Source organism: Terrapene carolina, unplaced genomic scaffold (genome assembly GCF_002925995.2).
Source record: "Terrapene carolina triunguis isolate 2854851 unplaced genomic scaffold, T_m_triunguis-2.0 Scaffold30, whole genome shotgun sequence".
NCBI classification, from domain to species: domain Eukaryota; kingdom Metazoa; phylum Chordata; order Testudines; family Emydidae; genus Terrapene; species Terrapene triunguis.
This window is the reverse complement of record NW_020664381.1, coordinates 1,804,884-1,829,627: the sequence shown is the minus strand read 5'-3', so window position 1 is coordinate 1,829,627 and position 24,744 is coordinate 1,804,884. Positions and strand designations below refer to the sequence as shown.

At 43.2% G+C, this 24,744-nt stretch overlaps 1 protein-coding gene across 1 annotated transcript in view; it reads right to left on the bottom strand.

The window, feature by feature from the left end:
* Positions 1-352: 352 nt before the first annotated feature.
* Positions 353-24,744, bottom strand: part of LOC113406413 (PR domain zinc finger protein 15-like) — a 35,208-nt gene continuing 10,816 nt past the window's right edge. Inside the window, exons 5-23 of the mRNA XM_026651173.1 lie at positions 23,030-23,128; positions 21,833-22,057; positions 19,475-19,610; positions 18,046-18,227; positions 17,364-17,458; positions 16,348-16,435; positions 13,917-14,084; positions 12,381-12,475; positions 11,326-11,457; positions 9,903-10,037; positions 8,083-8,246; positions 7,061-7,140; positions 6,018-6,137; positions 5,169-5,300; positions 4,625-4,708; positions 4,273-4,448; positions 3,018-3,098; positions 1,464-1,673; positions 353-1,015 (exon numbers count right to left, since the gene is read on the bottom strand). Coding sequence (XP_026506958.1) covers positions 539-1,015; positions 1,464-1,673; positions 3,018-3,098; positions 4,273-4,448; positions 4,625-4,708; positions 5,169-5,300; positions 6,018-6,137; positions 7,061-7,140; positions 8,083-8,246; positions 9,903-10,037; positions 11,326-11,457; positions 12,381-12,475; positions 13,917-14,084; positions 16,348-16,435; positions 17,364-17,458; positions 18,046-18,227; positions 19,475-19,610; positions 21,833-22,057; positions 23,030-23,128 — 2,879 coding nt within the window. The 3' untranslated portion in view covers positions 353-538. The remainder of the gene's footprint in view (positions 1,016-1,463; positions 1,674-3,017; positions 3,099-4,272; positions 4,449-4,624; positions 4,709-5,168; positions 5,301-6,017; positions 6,138-7,060; positions 7,141-8,082; positions 8,247-9,902; positions 10,038-11,325; positions 11,458-12,380; positions 12,476-13,916; positions 14,085-16,347; positions 16,436-17,363; positions 17,459-18,045; positions 18,228-19,474; positions 19,611-21,832; positions 22,058-23,029; positions 23,129-24,744) is intronic.

Genomic DNA, 24,744 nt, shown 5'->3' with positions numbered 1-24,744 from the left:
TCCCCCACTTCCAGCCCCAAACCCTCACCCTTACTTTACCAGAGATACAAGACCTTCTAAGGATGGAAAAAGCAAGACAATCCTTTTTTGGGGGCTCAATTATATCTTTACATTTCAGTCTCTAGAAGGTGACAACCAGTGAACCCCAGCTCAGTGTATACATTCCCTCCAGATTGGAAAACAATTAAATTGTATGGCTGAGGGGTTAGTCATATGTACTATTTGTGATTTCCCCTCTTTGTGTAAGGTCTATTGTGATGCTCTGGTCAAAACCCAGAACCATCACTGCACAAAACACACCACCACACTGGGGTGCTGAATTTAGCATGAGACTTCTAGATGGTGCTGCGTTTAGAAATAGTGTGTGAATTTCAAGACCACGGTGTTGCAGGGTGCTATGCCAATTTTAGTTTACATTTCATTGTATAAACATTTTTCCATCTCTGTTTGGTATCCAGCAAACAATTCACTTATAGTTTCCCACTTTTTAAAAAATTGTCTCATAGTCCAGTCCATTTCAAGACTTTTCAAGTATAAATCAGTAGCTGTACATCTGCTGTTGCTGCTCTGTTTGAACTTGCTGCTGTCCTGACTGCTGTTGTGTTTGCTGCGACTGGGGCGGCAGGACATCGGTCTGAGGCACTGCCCTCCATGTCAACGGATGCTGCTCTGCGATCTGGTTCCCTAGAGGAGCAATGGAGTTCACCAGGGTTGTCAGGTTTATAAAATGGGCCACAGACTGGGGATTGGCTGCCTCTGGCTGTGGCTGTATCTGAATATCGTTTTGGCGATTGTGCAGCATGGCAGAACCACTGACAGTATCAAATGTCACAGTAAGGATTGAATTGTCGAGCTGTAACTGGCGTTCAGGAGCAGTAAGGTGGCCCACAGCCACTGGCTGGAGGTTGGTAAATTGGGTTCCAGCTGCCGTGGTAATCGGGGTGACGGTAATATTTGTCAACCCAACAGAACTAGAAGGGGCCGTGACATTTGGGTCGCCAAGGGTCACCACCACCTAAGGAAAAACAGAAATAAAACCTCAACCTTCTGTTTGGCTCTCTGAAATAAAACATGTTAGCTGGATGCAGATCATTTTGGTGCCCCTACTGCTGGCCATGGATATCATGCTGAAGGGAATCTGCTGCTGTAAGCAGAAGAAAGCAACTAACAAGCTAGAGACAAATGTAATATTGATAACGATTCCCTGAATTAATTCCAAACTTGCAAGCACAGCTTCAGCAAGAGGCAGTGGCACCGAATGGGCTGAAATGAAGATAAGGAGTTTAGTGGAAGTGGAGGGGATTAAATAGACCCCTCTTCCTTCCCCATCTTTCTATATCTCTTTGAATTGTGATTTCTACCCTCAGCTTTAAATCTCTAGCTCATTCACATTTAGCCTTAGGATTCCAACACCATCAACCCCTGTTGCAATGTCTGTCCAGTAGCTTTTCATGGGAACTCACCTGCTGAATACTCTGTACAGCTGAATTGGTTTCATCTCCCACATTCCCTGTGAATTCAGCTTCTTTCTCTGTGTATTCATTGAAGGCAGGGTCCTCAGGCACTTGCACTTCCTCCTCTTCACCCGGCTTCTGCTTTCGCTTATGGCCACGTTTAGGAGCTTTCATATGCTTGCCTTCGGGTAACTCTCCCTGTTCCAGGGTTAACTCCGGCTACAAGAAGAGAGTTTTCAGTACAACTGAATGTCGCTACTCAAGTCATTTAGCTCAGCATAGATCCGAGTGTGTCACCAGAGGTTGGTTTTCTGTCCATCCCCAGGTGAAGATGACCAGATTTGAGGGAATGGTTTTTCTCCCTGTAATTAACTCTTTACAATACCAGTACCCCCACTAAACCACAAAGCAGAGAGGTTATTAGCATCTCTGTAGATGACCTACACCAGCTGAGCTGAGTCACTGAAAAATGCATTCCCCACCAACCATGCTGAACACAGGTAAGATATTTGCAAAGGACATAACCCTTATTTACAGTAGGCACAGAATCTGGTTTTCCTTAGAATTTTTCTTCCTCCCTACACAGTCTTTCACACTCATTCTAGATTTGTTTTTCACTCTGCCCACTCCCCTCTTCTATTTGTCACTCTATTTTTTTCTTGGAGTTTTTGCTGGTCCCCTCACTGCTCCATTTTTCAGACAGTCTGATCATGTTTGTTGCCTCTTTGAATCCCTCCACTGCCTTCTGCTCACTGAACATAACATTAAAACTCCCTGTCCTCACCTTCTGCCTAGCACTGCGCCCTGACCACCACATCTCTTACCACTCAAGCTCCCTTGCTCCCTGTTGCTCTACCTGAGCACTTAACATCCCTCTTTCATTTCCTTCTCCTACTCCTCTCTGAAACCCTGGCTCAGTTGAAGTCAATGGGAGTTTTTCCATTGACTTCAGTAAGACCAGGACTTCACCTTCTGTTTTCCTCTTCAGAATCCTGCTTCTGATCTGATCAATCTCTTCTCTTTACTGTCCCTCCATAAAACACACTTCTTCCACAAGGCCTATAAAGCCCCAGCTCAAATCTGCCCTGTGATGCTTCTTTCACAGTCTGATCACCACAGGTCTGAGCCTTGAGAGCAGGGCCCCTGTCTCTGATCTATTCAACACAGAGCCAAACACAATGACAGTACCGAAACGCTTAATAATAATGTTTGTTAACTCTTCCCACTCTCTGCTCCATTTTTCCACTGCATTTTCTCTCTGCTTCTTTTTTCACTATCTCTATAAACAGAGCACAAACCCAAACCCCACGGGAGTCTCTAGGCACTACCGTAACAATAAGCTACAGTGTTTGAGTAAAGTTTTCAAACCTGTTTTTCCACCTTCAGAAAAAGAAGTTTGTTCATCCTCAGTTAAGACTAAGCCTGGGACAAATGCAAAACACTTGCCCATAGTGCATACAGGATCCTGAATCCAACCCCAGCATTCATGAGCAGGTTCCAGCATGTGAATGGCAAGGACCCAAAGCCACAGAAGAATTTAGGATTCTGCCACGATTAGTTTACCTGAACAATCCCAATAGAGGAGGCATCAATGGTGGTAGCTTCTGGGAGCTGCTCTAAATCGTCAATTCTAACCGAAAGAACCTACAGATAAACAGATCCTGGTCAGCTTGACAAATTATGGCCAGTACAGAACAGCAATGGAGAGCTCCATTGACAAGTAACAACACAGGACAGGATCATGCAACCGAACGCATTTTAATTGATTTGGTTAATCAATATAAGAGGTTTAATGTGTTTTACTTTCATTGATAATAATAATCTTATGGTATATAATCTTCCTTCCTCTCACTGACACCACAGCAACCAACTTCATAACATTTAGTTTCCATAAAATCTCATTGCTTTCTGTGGGAAAAAATAAGCATAATATATGGGTCACTATACTGCCATATGAACAAAGTGACCACACTGCTGGAAATTTAGTTTAAACATAACAGCAACTGCAGTCCATCTTTTTATCCTTGCTTCCTAGGCAGACAATACCCCATTAAAACTGAAGGACTTCAGGAGAAGACAAACCCTCATTTACCTGCCCTGATGCTTCAGTGAGCAACAAAAATTACAGCGCCCCTGAACTACAAGTCTCTGAGTGTGGCGTGCTCCACTGTATACAACAGGATCTATAAATCTCAGTTCACTGAAGATCAGAAACAACCAGCTCTCCACATTTCAGGTACTTTATTACTCAGCTTGGCTTTAATGCAAAAGAGAGAGGGCAAGAGTTTTGCCCCTTATTTTGTTTCCCAGCCTTCACTGGGAAACAAAAGAGATCAAGGAAGAGCAATAATAGTGATAAACGGTTTATAAAGTAAGATCTCCAAGGGAAAAGTTAGTAGAGCAGGTCATAGCTGAGCTAGATTAAAGGAATTCTGAGGGAAGACATGATAGCTGTCAACAAACTTGTGAAAGGGATGCCATAAAAGGAACAGGGATCAATTATCCACACTAGTTGATGAGGACAAAACAGAAAAATACGGAGTTAAGATGCAGCAGAAAAAATTAGCTGAATTAATAGGAAAAAGGAATTATTAAATGTTTATGAATCAGCAATTAGAAGGAACAAAAACAGAGGGGCAAGGGGTTGTGGAATTGCCATTAATGAAGAAAATCAAGCCTAACACAGACACTTGGTCTACAAATGACCAAGATCAGTCCTGCCAGAATGCAAGGAGGAGGAAGTAGATGACTCACTTGAAGTCATAGCTACGCCAAGTGAATTTATAATAAGCCACAATCCATCTGCCACAGATCTCACCTCTGGATGTTTGCGCCTCATGTGTCGACTCATTGAAGCTCTGGTAGAAACCTTTGTCCCACAGAGCTGACAACTCTGAGCTTCTACCTTATCGTGAGTTAGCTGGATGTGCTTCTGAAGCATGTAATCAGTGACGTACTTTTTATCACAGACTGAACATGTCCACTGTTTCCCCACTGGTGGCATATGAAATGAAAAGGAGTTAGTAGATATCTCTAAAGGTGAATATTGTAATAGTGCATTAAGAGGAACACATTTTTTTTTAATTACGTAGTGCAGAATGCGGACTCAGGATTGCTTGAAGCAGAATGTCAAGCTGTTGTCTTTCGATACATTGCATTAGTGCACTTACCTGTATGAATCAGTTTATGGGTCTCCATTGTGTTTCTCTCACTAAATGTCTTCCCACAGAGCTCACACATAAAATCTTTGATCCCTATATGGAGAGATTACATTTAAAACTGGAGTGATAATAGACTAAGGTATCAGGTACAATTGTGAATCTTAGGTTATGAAAAATCAGTTTCACTAGCCACTTTTTCCATTGTTTGCAAAAGTACTGTAGGAAATGCAGGCACTAATGGGAGCTGGTGCAGTGGGTGAGACGTTTGTCTCTGGGGATCAGAGTTCAAACCCTAATTCGAGACAAAAAGCGTATCCTACACCCAATGGTCTATGTTAAAAAAACAAACCATGACACAGTGGGCAGATCTCTGCTCATGAGAGGCCAAAGTCTTCACACCTTTTAAAATACAGTATATGCATATTCTTTTTAACTGTGTTGCTCATGCTCTTTGACTATTCAGAGCAGGGTAATGTCATATATTTCCAAAACAACCATTTAACTGATTAAGTGTGATTTCTGCAGGATGACTGGTCCTCTGGGTTGCTCTCACCTGTGTGCCTTTTGTAGTGCTTCAGCATGTTGACCTTCTGTGCGAATTTACGATGGCATTCCTTGCATTCATATTCCTTAATCCCTTTGTGGAGTTTCATGTGGTGACGCAGAGCATGTTTTGTCTTCATTCCTGTGAGCCATGAAGATGTAACTGAAGACATGGTGGGAAAATTCATCTGCATTACCCTTCACCTCCCACCCTGAGTAAGGACTCAAGATAAGCATGTTTCAAACAGATGATCCTAACTTCATCCCGAATAGAAGATGTCCACGAATGCCCACAGGTGATCTAGAAATGCTCTTGAAATAGTGGGTTTGGGTTTTTAAGTTAAAAAAAAAAAATCTATGAAAAACATTTAAACAATCACTAAGGAGGGTAAGAGAAAAGCACGGAGAGACAGGGAATTTGACAAGAACGTTAATCTAAGGCACCATATTAGTGTCTTGCAGGGATTTCAGTTCAAGGTTGTTCAAGTAACAAAGTAAAGAAAAATATTTATTCTAACTGCTAAGTCCTGAAAACTCAGCCTAGAATGCACAGTTAAACTGTGTTCTTTCTGACTCTTTTCTGGGATGTAAATGCGATGGAAGTCAGGCAGGCAAGCGTTCCTGAAATTAGCAGCAGCACAGATGAAGAACTTTAGAAGTCAGGTTTGGTTGCTGCAGGCCAGGGAACTGATGGATGTAAAATTAAGGCAGGCCCCATACATCCTGATCAGCATGGCTTCCTATTCAAAATACAAGACTCTCATTACTTTGAGGACTTTCCTGGTATTTAATGAAGCTATTGGTTTTAATATGGGAAATGTAACCAACAAAATGTCTAATTCAAAGGCGATGTCTGTACCTTTACCACATTCCGCACACAGGTATTCTCGGATGTTATCGTGGACTCTCATGTGCTCTTTTAACATGTCCTTTCTGGCAAATGACTTTCCACACTGCTCACACGCATGACTTTTTACACCTTCAAAAAAAAAAAAAAAGTTATTGCAGTATAAGCAGAATCTCTAGGGGAAAATGAGTGTTGCTAAAAGCCGACAAACCTCTGGCAATAGATTCACTGAGCAATAATCCAACTGTCTCCTGAACAACTCCTCTCAGACAAACTGAATCCCAAAATGAATTATGAGAAATAGGCAAGGGAGAGAAGAGGTTTTCATCTGAGCTTTGAAACAAGACGGAGGCAGAGAGAGATGGAAGAAAGCTGTAGAGAAGGATCTCTTGATGAGCCGTAGAGACTTATGTTTCTGTATCAACAGTGCTGAGATTGTGTAAAGGAACAGAAGAGTGAGTGGTGCTAAGTGAGCAGGTGGGGGTAGATGGAGACAAGGGACAGAAGTCTGACTGGAGATTTTTAAAAACCAAAGAGCGCTAGATTGAACTGCATTCTGAAATGCACAGTGGGGAGCCAGCAAAGTCATTTAAGGATGAAGGGATGTGGACGTGCTCCTCTCCACCTCAGAGGAGATGGGGAGCAGCCTTCTGCACGTGCTGGAGTAAAGAGCTGGCACTTTGGGATGCCAAAGAGCTGGAAGGAACTGCAGTTCTCAAGGTGAGAAGAAATGAAGGCCCGGATGAGTATTTCAGCAGAGATAAGTAGAGAGCCAACATTTTTATTGGATGAAAGCTAAATTATACAATCAGGGAATCTCTTAAATCATGCTCTGGTATCATTTACCCTCATCAATTTTATACATACATACATACACACACTTTATAAAACTGGCCTGCCATAAAACCATTAAAACAGCAATAACTGTATGGGTTCTTACTGTAAACTACCATAACCAGTTTCTTCCTGACAAGTAAAAGTATGGCCTCAGAAAGCATCCAGAAAAGGAAACCTTTGATATTAATAATAAAAGAACAACAACAACATCATGTTACCTGTGTGTATAAGCTTATGTCGTTCCAAATTCCCGATGCTGTTAAAAATCCTTCCACAAATTTCACATGGGTGGATGTATCTGAAACAGAAAAAGAAGCAGACTCTGCCATTCTCTTTTTGACAGGACTATGGTTTCAGTAATCTCAGGCTTGGTCCACACTGGGGCGGGGGATCGATATAGGAAACGCAACTTCAGCTACGAGAATAGCGTAGCTGAAGTAGACGTTTCCTATATCGAACTAAAAATACCTACTTCGGGTCCGCGCGGCGCAGGCAGGCTCCCCCGTCGACAGCGCTTCCTCCTCTCGGCGAGCAGGAGTTCCGCAGTCAACGGGGGAGCGCTTCTGGGATCGATCTATCGCGTCCAGATGAGACGCGATAAATCGATCCCAGAAGATCGATCTCTACCCGCCGAATTAGGCGGGTAGTGTGGACAAGCCCTCAATCAGCAACTGAAATTTGTTTGAAAAGATTGTTACTGGAAAGGTTTCCTTGAAATATAAGTGTATGGTAAAATAGGGTTAAATAAAATAAGCCTTAAAAAAAAACGTACAAGTGCATCACAAAGTAAGTGTGGCCAGGCAGTATTGCTCTCTCAAATTATACAGTCATTTTTTGATTTGATTAAAAATCTTTACTTTAAAAATCCAGAACTATTATCTGCCCGATGGTGTACCTGCTATATCTGACATGACATATTGACAGTCGGGGGTATGTTTTACCCCTTTAGTAAATGAGGACCTGATCTTACAACCCTTAATGAAGCAAGAGGTCTCAATGGGACACAAGAACTGCAGGACTGTATAAACCTGAGACAATGTCAGAAAACATCAGCTACTCATATCACAAAAGAAACTGAAAAAAGAAGGGATTTCTCCTGGTACCTTGACATTAAAGAGAAAAGCCTCAAGAATGTCAATGTGTGTCTATCTCTCACTAACCAAGCACCCCTATTTGGCACAGCCACCATGATCTCAAAAAAAAGTAGTTCATACAATATTAGTCAGACATGTCATCTTACTTCTGCACATTTGGATCAGGCAGATTCTCCCGGTGAATGACCATGTGAGCATGGTAAGTTGCCTTCAAGGCGAATCGTCGATTACAGATGCTACAGCCATAGCCTTTCTCCTTGTGAACCTCCATTATGTGTTTTAGGTACTCCTTCCCTCTGCCAAAGGTTAACTGCAGAACGAACCAATAGTGAACGCACGGGAAAAAAATCTCTCAGGAAATAGTGACCAGTTAATGTAGTACTGGGATCTACAGCATAAATAGCCAATAATCAGAAATACTGTCCTCACTATCAGACAAAGAGTACAGGGAAATCTATACTCCTTCCTGGAACCTGTTTTGTCACTGAAGAACTAAGCACACCTATAAAGAACATCCAAAACCAGTCCCTCCACATAGGAGACTGTAGTTTGGGATACTAGTGCAGGTTGGTGCTCCCCTCCCAGGGGCTAAGAATGTGGCAGAGGCAGTTCACTCAGCCGCTGGAGACGGAAAAAAATGTCTCACATTGCTCTGCTAGGAATCCTCTGATTATTTCTGGCCCTGAAGGGAGCTACAGCCAACCTCCCTTAGCCATCAATGCAGCAGACCTGCAGGGGAGAGAGTAGCTTTTGGACTCTAAGGATCTTTCCCATCTCACAGGGGAAGCGGAGAGGATAAAGAGAAATTGTCTCTTCATGCAGGAGTCTTACTTTGCTAAGATTTACTTTTCTGTTCTCCCTTCAGAATGCATGAAGAGACATTTCCAGCGGGAAGAACCTTCCCTTCCCAGCACTTACTCATCTTCCACAGCTGTTGCTGTCAGCTCTGATAGTGGATTGTTCTGTTTGCCTAGGACTGCAGGGATGCTTGATACCAGAGCTGACAAAGGAACAGCTTTCTAACCTGAATTGCGTGAATTCTCTTATTTTAAAACCTACGTTATCGGATGATTTATATCACGGTCAGCCTGGCACGACAGGCAGCCTGAAGAGTTACCACAAAGCACCGTCTCAGGGATTTCGCTTCTCAGCTGTTTAAACTGTACTGAGCTGAAAGTGAGGCATGTCACTGCTGAGGTCACACATCTTTATTATGATTACTTGTATGACAATAGCATCTAGAGGCCCCAAATAAGATCAGGGCCCCTTTGTGTGAGGCGGTGTAGATAGTAAGTTCCTGTCTGAAAGGGATGACAATCTAAATAGACAAGGCAGACGAAGGCTGGGAGAAGGGGTGTATTATTATCCCAGTTTTACAGATGGGGAACAAATGAGGCACAGAGAGACTAAATCACTTGCCCAAGGTAACACAATCTGTGGCAGAGCTAGGACTTGAACCCTGATCTCCTGAATCTCAGCCCAGTGCCTTAACCACAAAGCCATTCTGCCTTTCTGACATAAGTAATAATTCAGTCAGTTTAGCTGTCCCAACCAATCAGTTCTCTGACAGAGAATTCTAAGAATCTTGAAGATGACATTTTCCCCCTGGCCATGACTCCCACCCCCACACACTTCTTTCCAACTCCCAAAAGCCCTGTCCTGTGATGATCATCTCTTCCTCCCACAGTGGATGGCTCAGTCAAGTATGCTCCAGAGGCCATGAATGCCATTCCATTAGCGTCGGATGCAGGGAGGAGTGTGGCACCCTCTCATTGCTGATGTGGGAGTGCAGGACCAGAATTAGGTCGTGGTCTTGAATCCCCCAAATTGTGCTGCTGCTAGACCATCAGACTGGCCCTCTTTTAGCTTATTTTCAATGTTCTGTGAAATTCTGATTATAACAACTTTTTCTTTGACAGAAGAAACTGACACACACATTTAGTTGGAAAGGAGAATTTAAAGCTACCTGGCACCTTTTGCAGCTATACTTGTGAGGCTCAGAATCTGCACTTTCATCAGAGTTGTCATCGTTTTCCTCTGATGAGATTCCGATTTTACCAATGAACTCTTCCCTCTGGTGGTCATCCATTAGTGCAATGTCCTATACAAGGGTGGGGAAGGAGATTCCATCTTAATCAGATCTAATGTCAAAAGTTAATACAGCTCCAACCCTTCTGCGACACTCATTAACTACATAAACTGCAACAATAATGTGATTCAAGGCATTCTCCCATATAATGAAATCCCTGCAAAAGGTCCCCAGTTTGTAGACAGACACAATGTTGTTATTTTTTAAATGCCAAATATATGCATATTTTATGAATATTAGTATAAATAGGGACCAAACCGCAGCAGTGTTAAATCCATAGCACCATTTTAATGGAACCATTGAAGATTGTAACACCTTTCAGTTTGTGTTAAAGAAATTGCACCATTTCACTAAGCCACTTGACTCTTAACTGCATTACAAGGGTTCTCCAGACAGTTCAACAGGCAAGACGTTTCCCCGTGAGGATCCTGCAATACCTCAGGGATTCTGAAAGACTTTCAGAGTATGGACCACATTATAGCAGAGAGACTATTTCAGGCATGCCTCCCCTCCCATTCATAATTGCTTAACAGCCCTGTAGCAACTATAGCAATTGCTTATATGCAAAAGTAACATCAAGAAAAGATTCAGTATATAGCTGCCTTTTAATGCAGTTTAGCAGCTGGCAACCAGGAGGAGGAGCAGCAGCACCATGTCTGCGGACCACCAGCCTGTGCTCTGTGGATCAGTGTGACAACTGCTATAATAATCAATAATACTTCTACCCAACACTCGCATAGCACCTTCCACCCAAAGCTCTAAAAGGGATCATACCAACACTAGTTAATTGAGCCGCCACACCTTGCAAAGGCAGTAAGTGTTCTCTTTGCTTTAGGTGGGTGAACTGAAGCACTGTGGTTAAGTGGCATGTCCAAGGTCAGGCAGAGTGTCAGGGGTCAATCTTGGGACCTGAACTAAGCTGTCCTCCTAACTTCTAGTTGCTTGCCATAGCCATTAGACAACACCTCCTCTATGTAACCTATCTATTAATGTTTAAAGAGATGGTTCCCTCAACTCTCCTATTTCATAGTTTTTTTCTCATACTTAACCACCCACAGTGTTGAAGATAAGCTGCAAAGGATTTACCTTAAAAAACCCAAAACTCTTGTTTCTGAGATTCCAAACATCAAATTCTGGCTTGAATCGAGAAACAGGTGTAACAGACCCTTATAGAGAAGTACGTACAGGGCAAGGAGATGTATGTGATCCCTCTTACGTGGCCAGCACGATCACACCACCTTAGTATTCTCGAACAGGTTTCCAATAAAAAATGCAAGTTATCAGAATATTAACAGAATACCTTAAAATGGACGTGAATATGATCTCTAAGAACGTCCACTCTGAAAAATTTACGTCCACAGATTTCACAGGTGTATTTCTTGTCTCCGTGTGTCAGGAGGTGTTTGTTCATATTGCTCCTGCATGAAAATACCTAGGGTAGAAGAACACTGAAGAATATTTTTCTTGTCATGCCTCAAGAGGCATCTGAGCTACTCCTCTTCATAACTTAATTTGCAATTAGGTTTAGGAGGTATTTAATACTGCTCTACTTGTTCCTGGGCAGGGCAACCTATATGTTTGTGTTTCAGAGAAGTAAGAGCTCCCATCATCCATTCCACACCAGGCTACACAAGCTGTTAACATAGTGACTTATGCAACAATAATCACTCAAAGGATTAGCAGAGATCGGTTATGTAACAGAGGTGGACATCTAATATAGGTGGAGTAGAATTACAATTAATACATTTGGAGATATTTGGAGATGGTCCCTTGAAACAGGATTGCCTAAGAAGGGTGGTCCCCTTCTATATATGCGACACTGCAGTAACACTTAGCTATTCCCAAGTAAAAAAACCCATCATTTACTTAGAAATAAGGTTGCTTGAGTGCAAATTCCACCACCACAAATCACTAAACATCTTAGAAACAGTAGTTAAGCCCACATTCTCGTCCATGCCATTCACACTAATCTTGGATTGCATATTTTACCACCCAACACTGTCCAATTGCACTCGTGGCCTCCATCACTACGCCACACACTCACTTTCCGTTCTAATGCAGAATTGCTCACAAAGCCCACATCCAGCTCCTCTCACTCCAACACAAACCCTTCACTCCAACCTAAGCCAAATAAAGAGACTGTATTAACAGACAAATCTGGAGCGTAACAGTTTATAACTGGTCCTCGGAAAATATGAGGTTGGACTAGGGTTTTGTTTAATGCTGCTTTAAGTGAAAAGCTCCTCAGAACGCTGGCTACAGAGTTTTTCTTGGTGCGTCTGTAGTGAGGACTGGAGGATTGCTGGAGCTTGTCAGATAGAGCTTTGCATTCACAAACTGGCAAAAAAAGCCTACCTTCCCACACACAGGGCATCCCGAGGGTTCCTTCTTGTAGCGCACCATGTTCTCCGTGCTGTGCTCAAAATCTTCTCTTTTCACACGCCTCACCCCTTAACGTCACAGTCCCCACCAAAAAAAAATAAAATAAAATAAACCACATTTTCCACTCCTGTATGCCTTTTCAGTCGAATACACACTATTCCTGTAAAGCGCAGTGAGACAGGGGAGTAGCGCTCTATGTGTAATTTTGTCTCTGAATGAACGAACCAATGCTTAGTTACAGCAGTGAAAGGGATCTTAGAAATACAAGAGAGGCGTGTTGAAGATATATTTTTGTTTTCCTATTGGTTCCTTGTACCAATCTTAAAGTACGAGAAAAGATACTTCTATTGTAAGCAAATCACTTTCATTATTTGTTTCAGTAAAGTCTACCCGGTGTGAGGTGCTTTATCTAGGGTGGTGAGCAGTTTAACATAGAAACTCTTCCAGCCAGTCAGTCAGTGGGTGCTGTAGATGCACAGCCGCTCAACCCCAGGCACTTCATGTTTAACAAAGACCCCTATTTCCACCCCTGCTGCTTTCGAGGGGAGAAGGGGGCCCCAGGTCACTGGCCCAGCCTCTGTGACAGGTGAGGGGAGACCCACTGCCCCCAACACCACTCAAAGTGGGGGATGGGGCTGTGGTATGGGGGCAGAACAAAAGGAGGGGCCTCTCTTGTCACGTGCCTAGGGCCCAGATTGTTTAATCTGGCCCTACTTCTAAACTACTTTCAATCTTGTCCCTAAAAACTACTAGTGGCAGTTTAAAACAAATACCCAGATTTCATTGTATGTTGTCATTTTTTAACCTCTTCTTTGTGACTATCATTTCCTTCAGAGGCTATGGCTTAATTATCAAAGGTGCTGGGCACCTGCAACGCCCACTGACTTCAGTGAGATTTGTGAGTGCTCAGCTCTTCTGGTCTGGTTTCATAAGTGCTCTAAATGTTGTAAGGCAACATATTGTGCCGCATTCAATTTATTTATTAAACTGATAGTCATAATCCCATATTATTCTCTGGAATGGATCTGTGCTTACTCACTGCCGTCCAATTCCCAATGAAAGACAGCAACTCTGCCAACAAGCTTTTCAGTTACCACAGAAATTTCAGAAGACTTGGATTTTTAACATCACAAGAGATCATTGTGATCATCTAGTCTGACCTCCTATTCAACACAAACCACACAATTTTCACCAGGCAGTTAATGCATGTAGCCCAACAACTGGTGACTGAACTACAGGATATAGTCTAGAAAGACACCCAATCTTCATTTAAAGACTCCAAATGATGGAGCATCTACCACTTCCCTCAGTAATCAATTCCAATGGTTCATTATCCTTATTGCTAAAAATTTGCTAACCTTCCCAAGGATAAGCTACACCAGATCAGCTAATTAGTTTTGAAATGATAGCCAGCATCAAGTGAAAACTGATGCAGAATGATTTACTTAATTTCCCCAAGCCAACTGACACTTCAAAAGCAACAATCAGGTTCATGCCAAGTGTACTTACCTTCCAAGTGTCTCCTTTGATGATCCAACATGACGTCCTTCCGGTAGAACATCTTATTGCAGATTTCACATGCAAATTTCTTATCCCCGTGCTTCTTCTTGTGTTTGGAGAGGTTACTATTCGTGGAAAAGAACCTGAAACACATCTCACACTGGAATGTCTTGTCATCTGTAGGTAATGAAAATAAAGCAATTATTTTAAGATAAAAATGGTATTTTTTTAAAAATATGATAAGAAATTTATTCTATAGTTAGATCTGGCATTACAAAGCACCACACATGAATCTGGGGAAAGCAGAACATGAGTTTTTTGTTCTTACTTGTCAATTTATCTTCTGTCAAAAAATAAAATAAAATCAATCAATCTAGAATCTCGACAGGTTAAGATCTGCTCCTCAAAATCAATCACAGGCAACTCTACTAGAGATTCCACCCTCGCTCCCTCAGGTTTGTCTTGCTCTATGAAAATCTAGAAGTCACCAAAACACACCAAAATTGCTTCCAAAGTTAATTCAGCAATGGTAAATATTAAAGATGTTAACATGTACATTGATTCTAGCAAAATAAGTTCCTCATATAGGCCCCTGACCCTGCAGTCTGGCATACTCTCATTAATTCTATCCAAACTGGGTTGTCACAGGTTTTCCAAATATGACGTCCTATTTGGAGCAGCAATGTCTGAGGAACACAGTAGCATAGGAATTGCTATCCCAACTTCGAACAAAGGCACACCTAGTCCACACCTGATTTCCAAGAACAGACAGTACCAGGTGCTTCAGAGGAAGGCGTAAAACCCCCATAATGGACAGTTATACAACAACAGGCCTACTGGGGAAGTTTCTTCCTAACTCAGAGGCTGTTCAAAAGTCTGAGGGTTGTTGCATGGTCCTGCAGATGCCACAGGGAGAAGACAGAAGAAAGAAGTATTAGGCCGTTAACAATAGGTCCAAAATGTTTTTAATTTGGGAAAGGATCAACTCTGTGAGAGAGAGAGAGAGCTGCCACTGACGAAGGCAGATTACTGGGAGGTCTTGGCACCATCTGTCCTTTTATACAAGCATTGCCCCTTGGAAGAAAAGTCTTAAGTAAGGTTACCTCCAGTTGTGCTTGGAGGAACAATTACCCAGAGGATTCCAGGCTGATGGATATTTTGTGTCCAAGGAGCGACTAAGGGCTCTAGGGAGGAGATGCAGAGGAAAGGATAGGTTCTAGTGATATCACAGAGGAAGAAACAACAGGACCTAGTGGGAGACTGGATTTACTGGGAGAAGGAATGAGAAAGCAGGTGAAGAGTGCAAGTCTGGGAAACTGGAGGCTGCAAGTCTGGAGCCTTCAACGGTGATAAAGATAAGAGGAAGCAGAGATGGACTGAAAGGAAAGGTGTGAAGTTTAGTTTTAGAAAAAGCAAGCTGGAGAAAGTGGTAGGATATCTGGGAGGAGATATCCGAGACACAGCCGGGGATGTGAGATTCGAGAGAGGGAAAGAGATAAAATACAACGCATGGGTGGAATTGTTGCTGTACAGATTGCCTGAAATAGTTTTCCATGATGAGGTAACAGATGTTTGTTTTTACAGTGCTGCTGTAGTGTGAGGAAGGTGAAGCCTGAAATGACTACTCTTCCCTCCTGGTTGCTATAGAGATGAATTATGGTGTAGCAGACTTCACTTGGGGGTCCATAGGCCATGGCTCAACACTCCCCAAAATCATGGGATGGCCTTGTCAGGCAATCTGAGGGCCTGGCGGCTGAGTTACAGCTGTCTTCCTCGGGTGTTCCCTGGGTTCTCCCAGCTGGACAAAGGGGGGGAGCGAAGGGTACAGGGACCTGGGCCCTCCGTCTCCACTGGGTCCCAGCCCAAGGGGGAAAAGGGTGAGGAGTGTCTCAGCCCCCCTCTTGCTGGTACATCAGACCAGCTACCCTTGGACAACTTCCTATCTTCCCTATTCTTTCTTCGGTTTGGGGCAGGGTCACAGCACACTGCTTCCCTCCCCGGGGGAGAGTTGCTCAGACACTCTCAACAATTCAGATAGTCATTCAGGGCTTCCCAGCTCCCTTCGCATGGTCCAGTGATTCCCCCTGTCAGAGAGAAGGGGAGAGAAAAAGGGGTCGAGCCTCTGGCTGCTACGTCAGGTCTTACCCACAGTCCAGGCCCTTCCCCTGTGGATTCCTGTCCCAGAAGCTACCAACCAATTGGCTTCGTTCCTGCAGACAGTTTTTTCTTCACTCTCCCGCCTGCTTGAGTGCCAGACTCCCCTTTTAAACCGGTCCTACATCTGGAGCAAGTTCTACAGTGGCTGAGGGGCAGGGCCCTCTTGGCCCAGTACTGCTCCATCGCTCATTTAGTCTTAAGTGAGGGATCTGTAAATGCCATCATATATGGGAAATTATGAAAGCTGATTCAAGATTAGATAACGTTGGTGAGCAGTTATCACCTGTTCTGCAATTGTGGAATTCCAATGCACTTTCTATCCGAAAGGCCTTTTCACATGTAGCACACTTGTACCTGTAGTCGCTGTCGACCTGAGGATTGTAAACAGTAAACATTTAAAAGAGGGAGAAGAAAGAGAAACCATACACAATGGAAAGAGAGCTTGCAAAAAATTCTAGGCTGCTTTTTTATTGTGACAGCCATTTCATTTTCTTCAACAGAAATATTTTTCTTCAAAACATTTGAGTACGTTTCAGCGCAGAATTGACATTTTAAATTTCAAAGAATGACTCCTAATTCTAAACTTGCTGCAAAAAATATGGTGCTGTACTTACTGATCTATAAAAGACACATATGTACGTGTGTAGGTGAGAGAGAGTGTGTCTTTTTGGCTACTCTAAGCCCTGCAATGAAGAATTTGATTTAGGAAAAACAAGATGTTTTCTGACCCATAGTCAGGCTCCACAATATTCTTGGCATCAGATGCCAGTAATCTGAGAGTTTAGGGCCTGATCCAAAACTCACTAAAGTTAGTGGAAAGACTCTCATTGCCATTAATGGGTTTTACTAGCATTATGAATTGTATTGCAGTAGCATTCAGACGCCTCAATCAAAGATCAGAGCCCCAGTGCAAGTAACACTGTACACACACACACACACACACACACACACACACGACCATCTCTGCTCTAGGGAGCTCACAGTCTAAACATACAACAAGAGACAACAGGTGGCAATAACCAGAGAGGACACGCAAACAAGACAACAGTGAAACAATCCTACTTAGTACAGTGAACAGCAGTCAGAGCACACCTTTAGATCCTGCCCTGAGTCTCCAGCTAGCTCTGATTCAGTGACACTCCCCCTTGAGGTAAGAAATGCCTGGACACTTTTCCATAGGTAATTCATCCCAGGGATCCATTCACACAGGACTGACTCACACACCCCAATCATCAGCACTGAAATCTCAGCACATTTTCATCTCTCCTCATGAAGAACCATCTGGTTGTTTCTACTCACCTCATTCCTGCTGTGTTTATATGAAACATGCTGCTTCAAGCTCTCTTTTCGGCTGAACAGCTTTGCACATTCCTCACATTTAAACAGTTTGTCACCTGAGGGATCCATCAAGACAAAACAAAGAGTGAGCGACTGATGTAACCAACTGGGAACTCCATGTGTGATATCTGAACAATTCTATAGGTTGCTCCAAACAAATAGGCTAGCAATCAGCTGAAATGTGAGCAGCTTCAATCATTAAAAGGATTAATTCATTGATGTTTGAAGTCAGAAGGGACCATTGTGATCAACTAGTCTGACCTCCTGTATAGCACAGGACATAGAACTTCCCCAACATAATTCCTGCATTTAGTTCTACATGCCCAATAACCCCTGCTTGAACTAGACCATGTATTTTAGAGAGACAACTAATCTTGATTTAAAGACTCAGAGTGACGGAGAACACACGACACCGTCTCACTGTTGAAAGTCTGTACCTTATTTCCAGTCTCAATGTATCTAGCTTCAACTTCCAGCCATTGGATCTTATCATGCTTTTGTCTGTTTGATTAAGGAGCCCTCTAGTAATTAATGATGGAACCTGTGAAAAACATCTGCATCTCGAATATCTCAGTTCCTCTACTGAACCCCTGAACTGACTGGAGAGAACCACAGCATAGTAGGGAGCTGAAGGGAAACCCACCATGAGACCGGATGTGCCTGCTGAGGTTGCTGCTGTTCTGGAAGATCTTACTGCAGATGTTGCACTGATATACCCGTTTGTGTTCCCCAAGTTGCTTTATGAGCTTTCGACGTATTCCATGTCTACTGGAGAGAATTAAACTTCTTTTGAGGGACATGGTGTTTTGGTGATGAGCAAACCTACTGGATTAGAGAAAGAAAGGCAATGAGTGAACAGCATTCCATAGTTAAAAAAAAATAAAAAGTTAAGAGTTCCATCTGCTGACAAAGGCTAGGAGGGCTACCTCAGCCTTTAGGGGGAAGTCAGCCTCTCGTTCCGACAACGGTGACTCCTCCTGGCCATATATGAAGAGTAGCTGATCTGTCGGAAGAGAATTTGCTCCAGTCTCTCTCAGGCAGAAAAACAGTGGCCACCACAGTCAAAGATTGTATGTTCAGGGCTCTCACAGGAACTGCTCTTCTCACCCTCCAAAGGTATCTCAATGTCATTTTTCACTTAAAAGCTTTGTAGTCTTCATGCAAGAACCGTACAAAATGAGCATGCGTGGAACCATCAGGCAGCACTGTTCTGTTTCACTGTCTAAATGCCATTTGGCACATGTTTTTGAATGTGTACTTTCTTATTGCCATCTACTTGCTGTGGACTTCAATTTATTTATAGCACTATGAACTAGAACCTTAAAATACTAACGGATCGATCACCTCCAAGTCTCTCAAGAAGCTAGCTTCACTGGAACAAGTTTTTAAATATGTAATTAAATGAACAACAAAGGCCTCTATGAGGTTCTGTAAATTTCATAGACATTTTCCCCCTTTGCTCAAGGTTTATTACAAACCCTGAAATTCGCAGTGATGCAAGAGACGCGATTCACAAGTTACAAATATCAGTGAGACACAAAATCTCTCCCAGGCATGTTATTTAAACATCCATATCTTTAGCACCAACATTCAGTGGGAGTAACATTTAACTTTGCAGCCTCTTATGGGTTTCAAATATCCCATTTTGTACAAAACTGTAGCAAGATAGAGAAATAATCCTATTGCACTGCACTCTAAGGGTGAAAATCATATCACCAATCTCCCATCACCCATGGCTACAACCCAGCATCAGTGCATTGGGCCTGCATGAATCCCCCTTTGTGGCATACAAGGGTGCAGAGACTCCTTGACCAGCTGTTCCACTGGCAGCATGCATGTGTGCGCATGCACATACAAGACAGAAGGCTTTGAATGGATGTGGCTATGTGTCCAAGTTCTCATCAGAGTCATTATACTCTGAAGAAGTCTGTCTAAGTGTATCTGGCTCTCATCACTTGCTCCAAATGAGCCCTTCCTCCATGCTAACAGGGGGAAACTACAATGGTGCTTTATAGATGTTAGGAGAGAAGGTTCTACCCCGTTATGAAGGATTGCAACCCACTCTGACTTACTTTGTTACTGAACTGATGTTGTTTGTGGTGCTTGGCAACTTTCCTAAAACCAGTTCCATAATCCTCTCTTCCGCTGCAGAGGGAAGGGCTGCTTCATCAGGTGGGATCTCTGTTATAATTTCAGCTACTCGATCCACTGTGAATACATTATTATAAAAATACAATATTTACATGAAGAGTTTTAAACACACGCACACACGAATAAAACTCAGAATATTTCTGAGGCAGACGTTAACCATTATATTTACTTTGACACACTCTTGATCCAGAAATAAACTGAAATGAAGCTTTAACTCTTGGCATCCGATTGAGTTCAAAATAGATAGGACAGTCAAAAATGAAGATTCAAATTCAAATCCATAATGGGAACCCAACTCAACAGCCACCTCCAAGACAAACAAAACCATCTGATTACGTGGGGAGGGCAGGACTCTTTTGGAACAATTTAGTCTCAGAAGGAACAGAAAAGAAAACATTTCTCTTTCTCCACAGGACCCTTCTTTACATAAGAGAGACCAAGGTCTCCAGACAGATCTATCTACAACAGAGGTGGGCAAACTGTGGCCCGCAGGCCACATCTGGTCCATGGGACCATCCTGCCCGGCCCTTGAGCCCCCGGCCCCTCCCCTGCTGTTCTCCCTCCCCCACAACCTCACCTCGCCACGCCGCCAGCGCTCTGGCCCACTGCTCCTTCTGGGCAGCGCGGTGACATGGCTGCAAGCTCCCGCTGCTCTGAGCGGCATGGTAAGGGGGCGGGCAGCGGAGGGGGGTTGGATAAGGGGCGGGGGGCCCCAGGGGAGCGGTCAGGAGACAGGGAGCAGGGGGCGGTTGGATGGGGTGAAGGTTCTGGGAGGGGGTGGTCGGGGGAACGGGGGGGTTGGATAGCCATGGGAGTCCCATGGGGGCCTGTCAGGGGGCAGAGATGTGGATAGGGGTTGGGGCAGTCAGGGAGTGGGGGTGGGGGGGTGGGGTGTTGGTTGGTTAGGGGCAGAAGGTCCCAGGGAGCGGTCAGGGGACAAGGAGCAGGGGGATTGGATGGGTTGGGGGCTCTCAGAGGGGCAGTCAGGGGGCGAGAAGTGAGAGGGGGCAGATAGGGGGCGGGGGACAGGCTGTTTGGAGAGGCACAGCCTTCCCTACCCGGCCCTCCATACAGTTGCACAACCCTGATGTGGCCCTTGGGCCAAAAAGTTTGCCCACCTTGATCTACAATAAGAACAGAAACAAGAGAATTGCCACAGCCTCTAGTCAGCACCAGCAGTGTTCAGGATTCAGATGTTTAGCTGGAAGTAGGCAATTACAGAAAAATCTGCCCATAAGAAATGTTTCTGCCAAGAAACTCAAGTAAGAGGTTGGCTTATTCTCTCAGAAGCACGGGGGTTTATCTCCTTTACAAATTTTGTTTTTATCCTATTTAATGTAATCGTAGATATTCTTGTTAGCCACATAATGTCCAATCTGTTTTTTTTTCCTGCTGAGCTAACCGCCTCAGACAAAAACTTTACACCCACGGAATAGTGTACTGCAAAGGACGAGTCAAGTTTATTTTGCAAACTTAGGTTCACAAGCCACTCCCCCAGGGGAGTGCTAAAGCTAGAGCTGTTCACAGTTTGGTGTGCAGGGCATGGACAGCAGGTGCTATGCCCTGTGTGGCACTGGCACATTCAACAGCTTCACTGATAACACAGGTTTCGTGTAACAGAGTGCCAGACTGTAGCTGAGGCACAGCCAACATGTCTGTCACAGGGACACAGCCTTGTAAGAACAGTGGTTTCAAGACAGGGCACATGTCAATGAAGGGTTGGCTGACCATGCATTATGTGATGCTCTACTGGAGACAATATAAAGGAAGGCTCCTGGCTCAATCTTGGGAAGATGAGGGTCGAGGAAAGACCCTAAGGGAAGTCCCTTCATGGGAGCAAGGCAGAAGGCCTAGGGGACAGCCAGGAGAGGCTAGGAAGAAGGATGTGTCCTTTCCCTTCCCAGCTTGCGGAAAGCAAGTTAGGCCTCTGTTACCCAGTATTTTGTGTGTCTTTGAGTCTTTCTGCATCTTCTGCTTTAATAAAACCAGCCCTAAAGAAAGGGACTTGGACCTGAACTTGAAAGTTTGGGCTTTCTTTTGGCTGCCCAGTGGTAAATCTGCCAACCAGATTAAACGCAGCTGCTGCAGTGTTTAGCACTGAGGCATCTAGAAAAGACTGACAATCATTTTCTGCAATGTCACTAGGGTTTTCAATGTGAACTAAAAAAATCTCCAGATTTCCCCATTTAGACTCTGAGCTCGGCAGACTTTGCTGAGAATAGATCATTAAGGTGGAAGCATGTTTGGCAACTACTTTTGTTAAACCTCTCTCATCTCACCTGCTGGGTCTTTATCTTCAGTGATGACAAGAGGTGTTTCTGCTTTTGCTGCTTTGGGCTTTCTTCCCCTTCGTGGAGTCCTCCTGGAGTCTACGTTGGCATGAGCACCTTCGCCAGTCACAGGCTGATCAGCAATGGGAGCTTCTGCAGGCTTCTCTGGAGTTGCATCATTTTGGCTTGTCTGGGGGACTCCTTTGGCTTGTTCCAGGTGACTCAACAGATGTTCTGCAGGCGTGTATGTGGGGGAAACACAGTCATGTAACATGTAGACAGCTCCAGCACCAAAACTTATAATTAGATCTCCTTTATTGAACGGAATCTTGCCTAGATCAAGTATTTCACTGCAGTTAAAACACCTTTCTAACTAAAAGTACGCTCTCTATTATAAACTAAATTGATCATTGAGATGGATTGACATTTTAGAGGTTTTAATACTTGTTATTAAATTGGTGAGTGCGTGCTCAGGTCCCCCTTCTGAGCCACTCTGCAGAGGATAGGAATTGTTACACACCCCAACTACAGAGCCTTGCCTTTTTAGCTCAAGCTGTAGCAGTTCATACTTTTTGCTCTGAAGGTTCCTGGTTCAATCCCTGGTGTATCAGCCAAGATGATTACATTATATTTTATTGAACAGATCTACAGCCCACTGATGTACCTCAATGATTTAACAGCGTGCCATTTTAAAAAATGACTTAGTAGCCTAAGTTTCATTGAAAGTCAATGGGACCGCCACTGCTAAGCCTTTTAGGTGCTCAAAAATTATGCTCAATAGCTATAAACACAAAGTATGAAAACGACAAGTTCCATTAGCTTTTACTTATAGTGTCTTTCAGCTCCAATCGCTTTGTTGATAACACTGAGCATAAGCCTGTCACTAATTTTGCACCGTTTTGCGTATACAATTCCCTATCCTTTGAGAGTCTTAATATTCATCTACCATGTTATACAAGTGTTTCTTTCATTCCAGATCCAGTAACACAAACATTTTATCAGACAGGATGCCTACAGTCAATATCAGTTGCTACTGCAGTTTTACTCTTTTTTTCTTAGGATCGGGGTGGGGGAAGGAAATCTACAAAAGTGTAATTTATGGTATTGTGAAGCCACTTCCCTGCCCATAATCTGTTGGCTTGGAAGGACAGAACTTCCAGAATATTTCTGGGTATATTTTTTATACGAATTCCATATTCCCCTTACCTGTCAGTAGCTGAGGTTCCGGGAAAACAGATGAACACACTTTACATGTCCACTGGCTGGACTCCGCTTCAAGGGGCCCACTACTCTCTGGAGCGCTCACTAGGACATGCCAAGGAGAAATTATTACAAGTTTTTAAAATGATGACAGCAAACCCTTCAGCAACTTTCTGGGATTTACTATCTTGTTTATCCTGTAAGGAAGCCCCCAGAAGAGCAGATTACAATCAATCAGTCATGAAAGACCCCAGGAGGCGGCTGCTGCTATCTTGGCACTAGTATTGTAGTCTGGTAAAGAACAGGAGGGATAAAAACCACACCTCCTCAGATACTTTAAGATGTACAAAATGCCAGAAATGACACTCAAAGACTAACGTTTACTCCATGAGAAGGCTGCAAACAGGACTCTCTCATACCAACATTTAAGGAGACAAAATAGAAACTGGAAAAAAAACCAGGAGAGATTTATGAGGTGGGAGCCTTCCTACGTCTCATCTGAGTTGTAGATTGGATCTTCTTCTCCCTAAATTAAGTGGAGATGAAAGAAACAGTACAAAAAGCACACCTGGAGCAACCAATCTTGGGCACCTTCAAAACCGGAGTTACCCAGCTCTGGACAAACTGGGGATACAGACTGAACAAAGTACTGTCTGAAAAGCATCATGGAAACACTAACATTTGGGTTAAAGTAAATAAGGGTGGTGATAAGGAAATCACATATTTGAACAGTTTAATGAGCTGGATATTTTGCCAGACGAGCATATTGATGTTTTGCTTAAGCAACTTCCCAGCTCTTACATACAAAGAAAGAAAAGTAGGACGTTATTTTAAGTAACCATGAGACACATAATGCTATTATGGATTTTTCAGGGAAAAGGAAGGTAACAGAATCAGGAAAACTGTTAAATAACTGTGCGCTGTGAACAGAGATTAAGTTCTAAACAGGTCATCTAAGGATCCATCAGGTGGACCTGAGAAATCTAGAACATTCTGCAGATTGTTTAAGATCTCCAAAGTTGAATATTTCACAATCTATTGAAATCTCACAGCCTGCCATGTGGGTAGCCAGGAATCCCAAGGGCCATATTTCATTTTGAAATCACATTCCCATTTCCAACACAGAATATTGCAGAAGCTTAATTCCATGAAAATGTCTTGAGTCTTATATTTTGTCCCAATTGTGGATGAAAAATTTTCTGAAAATTTAAAATTTCTCACAGAACTGAATTTCAGTTTCCTGTCCAGCTCTACATTCTGGCAATAACAGTACTGGAACTAACAAAGGGGGGATGTTCTGGTGGAGTGTTTTACACTTCTGCCACCACGAAAATGACATCTTTAATGTTAATATGCAAAAGTTAGCGTAACTACTTTTCAAAGACCAATCCCAGATGATCTCTTTTTGATCTGGATTCCAGGATCATGAATGTACCCTGATTTGGGTTTTTAGTGTGGCAATTTCTAAAAGTTTAATGCTTTTTAAAAATTTTCTTTGCCCCAGTTACCAAAGATTAGATTTTTTTTTTCTGCTTCATGCCTATGGGAAGTGGGAGCCAATCTTTATAACACATTTAGGCTTTCCAAATGATCTGTTCTTTATCAATATTATCCACCTGGCTTACAAGTTTATTTAAGATTTTTAACTACATCCTTCTACTTTAGCCAACACAAGATTCAGGGGTAACCACTGTTCTTGCCATCTCCAAAATGGCGTTGCT